General features: G+C 36.8%; 1 protein-coding gene across 3 annotated transcripts in view; it reads right to left on the bottom strand.

The window, feature by feature from the left end:
- Window positions 1-12,592, bottom strand: part of LOC139740059 (speract receptor-like) — a 527,367-nt gene that overhangs the window by 84,918 nt on the left and 429,857 nt on the right. For all 3 annotated transcript variants that reach the window (XM_071650652.1, XM_071650650.1, XM_071650653.1), the window contains 2 exons: window positions 2,288-2,428; window positions 948-1,071 (listed from right to left, as the gene is read on the bottom strand). In XM_071650652.1, coding sequence (XP_071506753.1) covers window positions 948-1,071; window positions 2,288-2,428 — 265 coding nt within the window. The remainder of the gene's footprint in view (window positions 1-947; window positions 1,072-2,287; window positions 2,429-12,592) is intronic.

Raw genomic sequence — 12,592 nt, 5'->3', positions numbered from 1 at the left:
ATGTTAAGATTCATTGTGATTTATTGTGTTGTAAGCCTATCTGGGGCCATCTTCCTAGTCAAGCTCTGCTTATGAAGATGGTCCCCTGCGTTTCCAACTTCATATGATATTGTTTATATCTTCTTTACATCCAATTTGATCTGTTCCTTATCGTACCCTTTACATTCAATTTGACATTGCTGCATATTTATTTTTCCCCTATACGTTGTCTTTGTACAATCGTACCCCGCAATTTGTACTAATGCGTCGGAACAATTCATATGATTCATGACATATCGTCAAATTTTGTTATACATTGTAATGAAAACGGAATGCAGATAATAAACTAAACTAAACTGAACAGTAAAGTTACACCTTGTACGGTGGACTTTTGATTGTTAATTGTGCAGAATCCAACCATGGTCGTGCACTGGCCTGGGTAGGCCGTATCTAGCCTAGACGCATCTGTGTTTAACATCTAAATTCCGGTACACTTCATTTACTATAATAAATTGTACATGCTCTTTCATGCACTATCACATTCTCGCGAATTTACACTCAAAATGCATAAATGGCCCTCGTGTAATTCTACTTCACGGAGGGGGAAGGTCTCGGCGTAATAAAAACGTACATGGGCTAATTATGCATTTGTTGTGCATAATAATCTAGTATAGTGCATTCAAGATCATACCTATGATTCATATTTAAATGTATTAATGTCATAATTTGCTGAGCTTGCGTTGGAGTTGTGATTAATTTTCGTTCATGGTGCCATGATACCATAAATAAATAAGAATAGTAATAAAAAAGTACTCCGGTGAGAGAAATTGATTCGTCGCCCAATTAGCAACGGTCTATGAAGACATCGTTATAATGTGCGTTAAGTATTAATTGTGCAGGCCATCTGCAGCGTTATCTGAGCAAACATCTTCGATCAGAGTAAGAAAATGTATCCAAATGAACCTTACCTCAAAGGGACTGCTCTCTGAGGACAAACTTGTAAAACCGACAATGTCGCTGAAGAAGATAGTGACACAGTCGAAGGACTCTGGCACGACCTGCATACCTCTCTTCAGTTGGTTAGCCACCGGTCTAACAAGTTCAAATGTTAAAGGTACTGTTTACCATTGGGAGCAGCGATTTTAAAAATGTTCAAGCTATCACGTTTGATGCATATGTGTAGGTCAGTTGTATCACAAAACATTCTACCAAGTAAAAAATTCGCAATAAAGTCTAAAACATAAGGAGATATCACAATTCTTCTCAATAAACCATAATTGTAGACGGTTTAGTCGAGAAACATTTGTATTATAACTATTGTTCACCTTGTGTATATTTAACAACACTTAAAATCAATTATACTGATTAACATTTTTACATCGGTTGTTTCAATCCCTAACTCACATTTTAAAACTATTCTGAAGCACTAATGCTGGGTTTTTCTTTTATCTGCAAATAATAAATTATGCCTTTAAATAGAGATTGTTATAAACGGGTGGTATAACGCTAGTATTGATAAAAATGTACAGATAGAAGGGCCTACATATTTTTAACGCATGAGGACACACGACTTAATATTGCATTGGGTATGTCAAGAGAAATTGAATATTTGTAGTGGTTGTATTTGCATGAAATGTATAGATTGGTTTAATTGACATCAGGAAGCGCTCGTTTTTCCTGTTCTTTTACATGGCCGTTCTCGGTAAGTAGGAGTTCGTACACGTGAAATACTGTGAAAAATAAAAAATTATCAACATTACACATGCACTTCACTTACTATAATTTTGGGAGCATGCCCAGTACTGCAATATGTGTCACTATGATGTCACAATACGAAATGTATCATCTCACACTTCTATTTCACCTCCACTCTTGTAAAGTTGATATATAAAATATGGTAAAGAACATAACCAACATCATGTGCGGTTCATGCAATGCTAAGTGCTTGTTCGAGTATTGACAGAAACGTTACTATATCATAATGTCACTCAAAGAGGTTTCCAAAAGCAAACTACTGGTAATATATATATATATATATATTTGTATATTTATAACATTTATTTGAAATATTTTTGCAGTTTGAGGTTATATGTGAGATCTGCATAAATACTTAGAGACATACGCCTCAGCAATATGAACCTTGTTCGTTATACTTCTCCTTGATTTCTTCCGAGGAAATGGATTGATGGCATATAAAATACACGTTAGTGTGTGTGTCAAAAAAGTTATTGCTTCTTCAATTATTTTTTTTTTCTGCTTAAAATAGTTCATTCTTTACGATCAAAGATTAAGTTTCATCCAATCTTACTTTGGTAGCATCTGATGCAATAGGTTGTCTGTTTTCTTTTTCTCTTCAATAAGCTGTTGGGTGCGGTCTTCTACGATCTCTTCCAAGTTGTTGGCGTATTTTTCCATAATCAAGATCATATTGTCGAGTATGTTTGGTTTCCTGCAGAAAATAACACATTGATATGAGACAATTCAACACATAACCTTGAATTGGACACAATCGATATTGCAAAAATAATACATCTTTGGAAACCTTAATTTGACCAATTTTCAGAGCGTCACTATGTAACCTAAACACCTTATTTCATTACCAGAATTATGTTTTTGTTAAGCATATTTTGACAATGATTGCAATGAATTGCCGGTTTTAATGGATAAGTGTCTCGAGCGTCAATCGATGATGAAGACATCAGTCATACTATTAAGGATTAAGGCACTTATTCCTAATCTCTGTCAGTTTTGGGGATATTCTGTGATGATTTCACAGATCAATTATATAGCTTTACAGTATATTCCTTATTGTTAATCAGTTAGAGCGGATATGTCCATCTTGGCATGAAAAAAGGGCATGCAGACGTCGTGGTAGGACAGGGGCGGATCCACCAAAATTCCTTAATTTCAATTTCAATTTCAATTTATTTTCGTATTTCTCGATGGAAAATACATGGTATATAACAAAATATAATACAGAATGTCCAGCTTGGATATATACATGAAGAAATAGGAATACAAAAGTAATACATAACGGTCGATGTGTCATTTTCAATCAAAGTAAAAGATGCGACGAGAAATACGATGGAACCTACTAAAAAGCAAAGCTTGTTGAGTGTAGGTCCCAACAAAAGCCTAGTAAGGGGAACAGGATGAGGAGCACGGGTACAATTAAGACCAAAAGTAATGATAAACAAAAGAGAATGACTATTACTCGGGGCTCAGAAGATTCTTCTCACATGCATTTATGTGTGTGATAAAATGAGAACAAGTAACCACATGCTGCACACTATAGCAGTTGCTCTCATAGCAATTTAGACATGGGAGTGATAATGACGTGAATACTTAAGTACTATTAGGGTTTAAACATTCCGGCTTCCATAGACACGGGGAAAGATTAAAAAATGGAGAACATGAATCAATTGCAATTCCTATATGTGATATACCAGCCAGCTGCAATGATGCATAAAAGAAAGGAAAGAAAGAAAGGAGGGGAAACTATGCGACACGACCATGGTCTTACTAGAAGTGGAAGGAAAAACACCGATGGGAAGGAATTTGAGAGAGCATGCAACTAAAATGTATATGCATGAGTCTGTTCACATGGCAACAACCGAGTAGTATAACAGAGCAGCCATCAGCATAATAAAAAGGAATTTTAGTGCACTTGTGTGTTGTAGCTATTCAATACATGCTGTCTGAGTTTACGCTTAAAGGATGATAATGACAAGCAGCTTTTAACCTCTGTTGGGAGATCATTCCAATATTTAGGACCTGTATACATAATTGTGTTTTTAGCGAAAACTGTTCGAGTTCGTGGAAGGTGATAAGCGTCACTCTGGCGAGTTGGATAGTGGTGGACAGAATTGTTTCTTATGAACATCTGTAAAAAGACACCAGGAAGATCTTTTGAGGAAAGTTTATACATAAAAATACCTAAATTATAACCAAACAAATCTATCAGTTTTAAAATCTTATTTTTCTGAAATAAGGCGTTAGTGTGAGATAAATACCCAGCATGGTTAATAATTCTGATCGCTCGCTTTTGAAGAAGAAAAAGTGAATCCAGTAAGTATTTAGATGCGTTACCCCACGCAAGAATTCCATAATTAAGATATGGGGAAATCATGGTTGAATATACAATCTGCAAGATATGGTTGGGCAAAAAATGTTTCAGTTTGTTTAGGATTCCTGTATTTCGTGACAAAATTTTGCTTAAAAAATTAAAGTGAGTTTTCCAGGAAAGGTCACTATCGATGTAAAGTCCTAAAAACTTTGTACTATCTACTCGGGTTAGGTTAATATCATTAATCTTAACATCATCAGGAATAACTTGCAAAGAATTGCTAAATAACATGTAATGTGTTTTATCAACATTTAATGATAACTTGTTAGCGTAAATCCAGGACTGAACAGATTTCAATTCATTATTCATTATACTTACGAGGGTATTGGGATTGCGGTGAGATAGAAATAAATTTGTATCATCAGCGAAACAAATAAAAGAAAGAATCTGTGACGAATTTTGGAGATCGTTGATGTACAGGATGAATAAAAGTGGGCCAAGAAGAGAACCCTGGGGGACACCGCAAGAAGTTGACGTCATACCTGACTCATAGCCATTTATGTAAACAAATTGTTTTCTGTTTGTGAGATAGTCTTTAAACCACTCTAAAGCCCTCCCACGGATACCGTAATGGCTTAACTTATAATGCAAAATTTGATGATCAATGGTATCAAAAGCCTTCGAAAAATCGAGAAAAACACCGATGGTGTGGGAAGCATCATCTAAAGCATGAGCTACTTTATCAATGAAGGCTAATAATGCGTGAGTTGTGCTATGCTGTTTTCTGAATCCAAATTGGAAATTAGAAAGAATATTGCAATTAACAAGAAATCTAAGAGTTCGTTTATAAACAAGCCTTTCAAGAATTTTTGAGACTGAGGTTAAGAGAGATATCGGGCGATAATTGCTCACAAATTCTTTTGGACCCTTTTTGTATATGGGAACAACTCGAGCGATTTTCATATTATCTGGGACTTTGCCACTAGATAAAGATTGATTGAAAATATAAGTGAGTGGAGAAATTATTTCATTTATTATATTCTTCAGAAGAAAAGCCGAAATACCATCATTACCTATACTTTTCTTAATATTTAGGTTATCAACAATTTCTTTGATTTCTTCTTCAACAATAGGAATGAAAAACATGGTTTGTACATTCCTGTCTTTTAAAAAAGAATGAAAAGTTGTCTGGGTATTTGGTATTTTGCTAGCAAGATCAGGTCCTAAGTTAACAAAGTAATCATTAAATACATCGGCCATTTCCTGTGGATCATCAACTTGATGACCGTCATTCAAAATATGAGTAGGGGAATTTGTAACAGTGCTAGATTTCAAAGCTGTGTTTATCACCCTCCACGTGCTCTTAATGTCGAACTTGCATTTTTCAAACTGATTTGCAAAATACAGTTGCTTGGCTAAACGCAACGAAGAAGTAAGTACATTGCGGTAACGAATATAACGGGATTTGGTTACATCATTCGGAGATTTTCGGTATCTGTAAAACAATTTATTCTTCCTATTGATAGACCTAAGTAGGGACTTTGAAATCCATGGTTGTTTTGGTACTCTCTTATAATTTGATCTGAATCGTCTAAATAAGGGTATATAAACATTACACATATTTATAAGGATGTTCATAAAAACATCAAAGGACGAATTTACATTTCTTTGGTTATAAACAGAGGACCAATCAACTGACCTCAATCCCTCTCTAAGTCTATCAAGATTACATTCGGACATATCACGAGAACCTGAATTAAGGGTTGGCATTTTCCTAATAGAAAACTGTGGTACAAGCGCATATATCGGGAAATGATCGGTGATATCAGAAACTACAATACCAGAAGTAACATCAGTAAAAACATTATTAACGAATATATTATCAATGAGAGTAGAAGTAGCATCAGATATCCGAGTAGGTTTCCTGATAAGAGGAATGAAGGATTTTGACAACATGAAATTAAGAAAATCTTGACTGCATAAAGCGTCATTACAATTTAAAAGATTTATATTAAAATCACCCATAATGAAGCATGTCTTTGTATCAAAATAATCATTAGAGAGAAGATTGTGAAACCGCTCAGTGAATTCATTAAGGTTGGAATGCGGAGGTCTATAAATTTCCCCAAAAATGATATTCCCCTTAGTAGGGGTCATGACCTCAATAAAAATACTCTCAAGGCATTCAGACATAATACAATATTCATTTAACAGTTTATGGTTTAAATTTTGCGTGACGTAAAAACCAACACCACCACCTCTTTTAGTAATCCTGTTGTTGGTAACTAATTTAAAACCGTCTAAGGTAAATAGAGAAGAAGGTGACGTTTCCTTGAGCCAAGTTTCACTGAGACCAATTATGCTGTGTTTAAATTGTAATTCGTTGAGAAATACAAGTAATTTATCAAAATTTTTATTAAGGCTTCTTATATTGAAATGTGAAACAAAAAGCTCATTAGAGTGTGAATGGGAAAGTGTAATCATTTCTTTTTCCAAGTGATAGTGAGAAAGTTGGCCTTCATTTCGAGCAGACGCATCATTAGCGTCAAAATCAAGCTTCAGATCTTGGGTTTCTGTGTTTAAAGAAGTAACAAAATCGGAGTCTTCACCTTCTTCTCTATCATAAGAATGTAAGAGGGAATTCAGTGCAGCTGGCTGATAATCGTTTACATCACTATCTATATCAGAAGAAGAAATAGCGTTTATGAACTCATCCATATTCAGAAGTGCACAAACACGAGTTGAATAATGAGTTGTTTACCGGAAATACATGTTCATGACTTAGATTACCGTATGTCTCTTGGAAACGAGTTACAAAAACAACATTCAGTTGGTAAGCATATGCATACCACACTTAAAGGGGGGGGGGGGGGGGCGCAAAGCACTTTATATTTCTGGTGCCACTTCCGGGTTTAATCAGCTGACCTGAAAAAAGGCCCTGACAGGTATTTTCTCTTACCACTTGCGGATTTTATCACTTGACAAGCAAACAGTGAATATATTGAAAGAATGCAGCAATATTAATTGAACACATCAGTGAGTTTGAGGAAAATCGGAAAAAACAGTTTAATAGTTACAGAGCCACCATGATGAAAAGACTACTACAGCTTGTGATGTCACATGTGTAGAATGAGATAAAGAAAATATAAAGAAAATTGAACATATTTTCTCTTTCCTCGCACAATAAAGGAGCACTTGACTTGCCTCTTAAAAGGCATGGGAGAAAAATATTGCGTTAACATGAGACAGTGACAAATGGAGGGAATGTGTACTTTAAAGAATTCTTTTTATATTTCCCTTATACTGTTTTACGCATGTGACATCATAAACTGTAAACGTCTTATCATCCAGCAGTGACTGCGCAAAATTTACCTCAAACCTTCAATGTGTGTTCTACTAATATTCCTGCATTCACTCATCCACGTGTGGAGGTGAATTTGTCCTTTAAGCGCAACACAATCGACTGACTTTTCCTCCAAAAAAAGAAAATAAGAGGGAGGGGGCGCATCCACCCCTTTTCAATTTTTTATTCTTATTTCTTTTATGTAAAAAAAAAAAAATTAAAGGGGGAGGGGGGAGGCGCACCCGGTACGCCCCCTCCTGGATTCGCAACTGTCGAATATCCACTACCTTGTTGACGACGTCAACAGGGAAACATTTCCTTCTTTCACCAGAGCGTCTGCCACCTTTAATAGAACGTTGAACGGCAAAAGTCTTTGCCTTCCAACAGTGTCCTGCAGTATATAAGCCGTTTTATGTCGCCCCGTAAGTGCAGACAACACCCATCCTCTCCCTGTAATCGACGAACTCTTTGTCTCCCTTGTACACATCATGATGCCAGTGTCCACGATGAAGTCTTCTTTGCTCTGTAGCCAAGCGAAGACGAGCCACTCTATTTCGAACAGTTAGGTATGGACATTATTCAACTGTCGTGCTCAGTAGTAATTTTAGAGCAAGCTCCAATTCACTGTTGACAAGGGAAAGTTAATCCCTTGAGTCTACTTGAAGTTTGAAATAGATATTTCCATTGCTTGCGGGTGTACTCTTAGGCTCGCGAGCGGCAACGTCCCTTTTTGATTTGGTCTGTCGAACCTAAAGCTCCTGTTTGTGACCTCCCTCCCCGTATTTCGTCCAAGGATAGCAGTAGGAACGGAGCAATAGATTGACGGGAGGGGTTACGAGTGATCTGTTGCACACGGACATCTATACATATTGATTGGTTGAGTGGGCAGTTATATATACATTGGTTGAATGCACATCAAGTGGTAAAACACGTGGGGGTAATTGGTGAAAGTAAATTGTAATACCTTGGAATCGCGGAGTGGTCAGAGTGTAGAGTAAGTTTGTGTGTTATATCTTTTTGTATAGTGCTGTCACACAATTGTGACCGGCGACAACGGTGTCAGGCAAAAGTCGGGCATTTTGAAAATTCTCTTTTTTTTTCATTGAATCACATTGCCCATTTCCTAAACTTTGCATTGATATAAAACACCGTAAGTGGGCATATAAAGCGAAATATAATGCAACTTTTAATTTAGCTAGCCTGACAAAATTTCGAGAAAACAGGCTTTGAAGATTCACCTATTGCTTAAAGACAATAGGGAGTTTTCGCTACACGACGGGAAGACCGAGAATACGCGGAAGCAATCAACTGTGACAGTCCACGTACTTGGACTCCCGTTCCCGTATCTAAGTAGTTTCGCTTTCCTATTAGGACGGAGGCGTGGGGAGAAGCTCGCTGATTGGCTGGCTGGCTGACTCCTGCCTAGCATCGGGACCGAACGCTATTTTGGCCGAGAACCGTACTCGTTTTCCCCAGGACGTAGTCTGGGCTCCGTCCCCTTTTCCTTGGTGCGATAAACCAAGAGAGGGCGCAAATTTTCTGATTGCGATAATCGAGAGACTGCGCGCCCAACGAAAAAGAGTCCGGGAAGAAAGTTGTATTTTTACGACTTTCAGTCAGATTTTGACTGAACGCGATAAATCATTCGCTCTGACAGGTCCCTCCCACCGAGAGTGGTAGTAGTTTGTTTATCAAACTAAGCCAGTCTCAGTAAATGGAATTCGCATCTATCTGACTTCGTATGTGAGCTATATTAATTACATGTAGATTTATATACGTCACAAATTGGTTTCAGATCATTCAATTCTTCTGGAGAAAAGATACAGTACCTTTTTCTTCATAGCAGGCCTAATACGAACACATAAAATTGAATTTACTGCTGAATTTGGATTAGACTAGTCATCAAATGTATAGGTATTATACAGTTCAGTACCTTTCTCCCAACACCCTGCAGATCTGTCAGGGAGGTGAGTCTCACCTCCCTGGTCTCACCATGGAGGTACACGTACTCTGGTGTGCAGTACTGCATGCATGCATTGCATAAATAATATACCCAGTATAATATTGTTTAGTTTGGCCATGGAGCTACGAACAATATAGCTCCAATGTTTGGCGATCTACGATCGTTTATCTCTAGTGATTTCTCTCTCATGTTTTTTTTTTCAACTTTAAACAAAGAAATAGGGCCCAACAGTAGCCGCATGACTATTCGTATCATTTTTAGACATGTTCTTGATTTTGCGATCTTGTTTGTATTAACAGAATTTGGTAAGAGAGAGGTACAGTGTATTTCAATCGGCTGCACTGTGTCCGAGTGAATCCATAAACACTTTGAAGATCGAGGCACTGATTCTATATCAAATTGATATTATATGCAAATTGACTGGGTATACTTCGACTGCAGTCGACTGTGTATGTTGTACTTGTGGGCCAATCCTATTAAATGAAGCCTTGAACTTCTGAAATCCTTTTTTTTTTAACCAAGTATAAACGTAATGTAGGTTTACAATTGGGTTTTATGTCTGGAGAACAATAATTCACAACCTCAATACTATCAGCATAGGGCCTAAATACCACGCAATTTCAAATAAAAACATCCACAAATCTTTCTTCAGTGTGGCTCTGACAATGAAAATTAAGTGATTTCATCGATGAAATATTGTAGCCATCAACGGCTTCTTGTGGATAGCTGTGCTAAAAGTATAACAGGCTAGAATACAAAAACAGCTTTGATTACGTGAGCATAGGCCCAACGGTTACCGCGTTGAGTTTCACAAGAATGTCATTGTATCAGTTTTGATTTAAAAAAAAATAAGCTGGTATTTTCTTCAGACCTAATTCAACCAAAGCATGATAGAATGAACGTGTTTGGAGAATTTACAAGGCAAACCTTATGTACGCTATACGGTTTGTTAATCCAAAAATGAATAGGCATTGCTTTCCCGAAGGTTCAGTAAATCTGAAAAATAGAGAAACTTCATTATTCTGAAGGTTTGATAGCCCCCCCCCCAAAAAAAAAAAATAATAAATAAGGTTCGTTAATCCTAAAATGGAAAAATTGCATACTTATAAGAAACCTTCGGAATTACTGACCAATTTTCGTTTTACATGAACGAACCTTCGGGATTGCAAACTTTTTTCTTTCTTTTTCTTTTACGGACTATACAAACGAACATTCGGAAGAACAATCCTTGAGTATTTTAAACGGACCTTATTTCATTTTGGATTATACCGAACCATCGTAATAATAAACCCTGGGGAAAATGAACCTTTAGAATAACAAACTGTAACCAGAAATAAGAAATTTCAGAGTCCAGAAGTCTCCCTTACGCTAGCTACGAGAACTCCAACCCCCCCCCCCCATACACAAAGAACTTTTGGTCCTTCTACCGAAAGGATGATTCCTTGCAATCTTGGTTGAAGCAGGGAGGTGGAAGCATTTCTTCCACCTCCCTGGTTGAAGTCTGCCCATTGGTTCTGAACAAGATGGAAATGTGATTCTCTTCCCCTCCCCCTTATTTAGCATTTAACAATCCCAGCGGATATCATACAATTCTGATATTCACCATGCATTATAATGATGATGGCATTTAACCATCAGGAGGTAAACTATAATCATCAAGAAGGCGAGAGAACCTCCTTAATATAACAGACAAATTCCACAACACCATGCTGAAGGGCATAGATATAAATTAGACACTTGCTTACGAATATTATATCGTAGTGCAAAATGAACTTATTCATTATTCATGAAACTTTATGATACCACAGTTTCCCGGGTTCACCCCGAGAACAATACGTATAACATGATAACAACATGGTAAACACTCCTATAAAGCTTATCTAGCTGCCCTAGATTTTAAATCCTTCATTGTTGGATGATAATTAAAGATGTTCATTAACAGCATGATTAAAGGAGAAATATCTGGTATTTCCAATGAAACATCTTTAATAGTACGTTACCGTTAAGACAGATTGAAATATGTCGTGCCCCACACTGCGCATCATTAATATTTATATTAAAGATGTTCGATGTATATAAATGCAATTTTACTAATAGCTGGGCTCGAAAGTTATATCATCTGTGATGTCTAAATAATTATTTGCTAAACCAGGTACTTCAGGGTATTGCTTTCCAACCATACAGACAAAGTCCACCACCATTAAAAAAAGAGAAGAAATTGCATGTCTTTTCAACAGTATGGTTTTGCGGGACGTAATTTGCCAGTGGTATCCTATTCACTTTTCCCCATTTTCTGTGTATCAATGAGAATGACCGGTATTCCATCCTGCGTTCACATTGGTGAGCACCCATTAAAAAAAGTGTTCACTTTCAGAAGTCATAAGACAATTTGAGTCACTGTGTACCTGCGTCTGTGAAGCATTCTGCTTCTGATGTATCATTTAACAATGTCATGCTGTATCATCATCCTTCGACTAACGCTTAATATACCATTACAATTTTGTTTCCTTTTGTTTTGTTTTGCTTTAATGCTATAGGTTAGCACTAACACCTTTTCAGGGAAAATAGATGTGTGTAACCCTCCTGTAACTTCAAAATCCATTCAGTTAATAAAATTAAAAGAATTGGCATATTGTTATCGCCACGTATCAGCACATGCCGTGTGAACATAAGAGGGGTATCGTTGTGATGGCTACTAATGTTCGCAATATTCCAAAGTGTGCTGTTTACAAGTACACGTATACAAACCCTTCTTTTAAGTTTCGGCTAATGAACATTACTTCATCATCAGAAAAAAAATAGTGAGCGTTAGTTTATTTTGGGATAAACGAACCTTCGGAATAGCAGACATAATTATACTTTCTGATTAAAGAACCTTTGGAAGAACGCACCATTTTAACCAGCCCCATAAACCCCGGATTAACGCACAGGTAGGCCCTATAAAAGACATTAAAACTCAGTAGTACATATAGCAGAATCACGAACCTCGAGAATAAAGAACCTTCGGAATAACGAACCTTATTATATTCTCTAATGACATTAGAGGGTCAAACAATATTATTGATGAATGATAAGACTACAGAAAGGACTTAAACATTCAACGGAATACAATATTCTGCAGACGTCATCCAACACAACATTTGTGACTCTTGAAAACGGACCATCTTGTCTCTCTGTGCTCACCCATGTTTATTATTGTACGTAACTCAAAAGATTACTCTCTCCGTGTTCACACAAAAGT

This window comes from Diadema antillarum, unplaced genomic scaffold, assembly GCF_040938485.1.
Source record: "Diadema antillarum isolate AM-2024a unplaced genomic scaffold, OU_Dant_1.0 seq00000830_RagTag, whole genome shotgun sequence".
Taxonomy (NCBI): Eukaryota; Metazoa; Echinodermata; class Echinoidea; order Diadematoida; family Diadematidae; genus Diadema; species Diadema antillarum.
The sequence above is the reverse complement of the archived record's forward strand: the minus strand, read 5'-3'. Positions and strand labels throughout refer to the sequence as shown.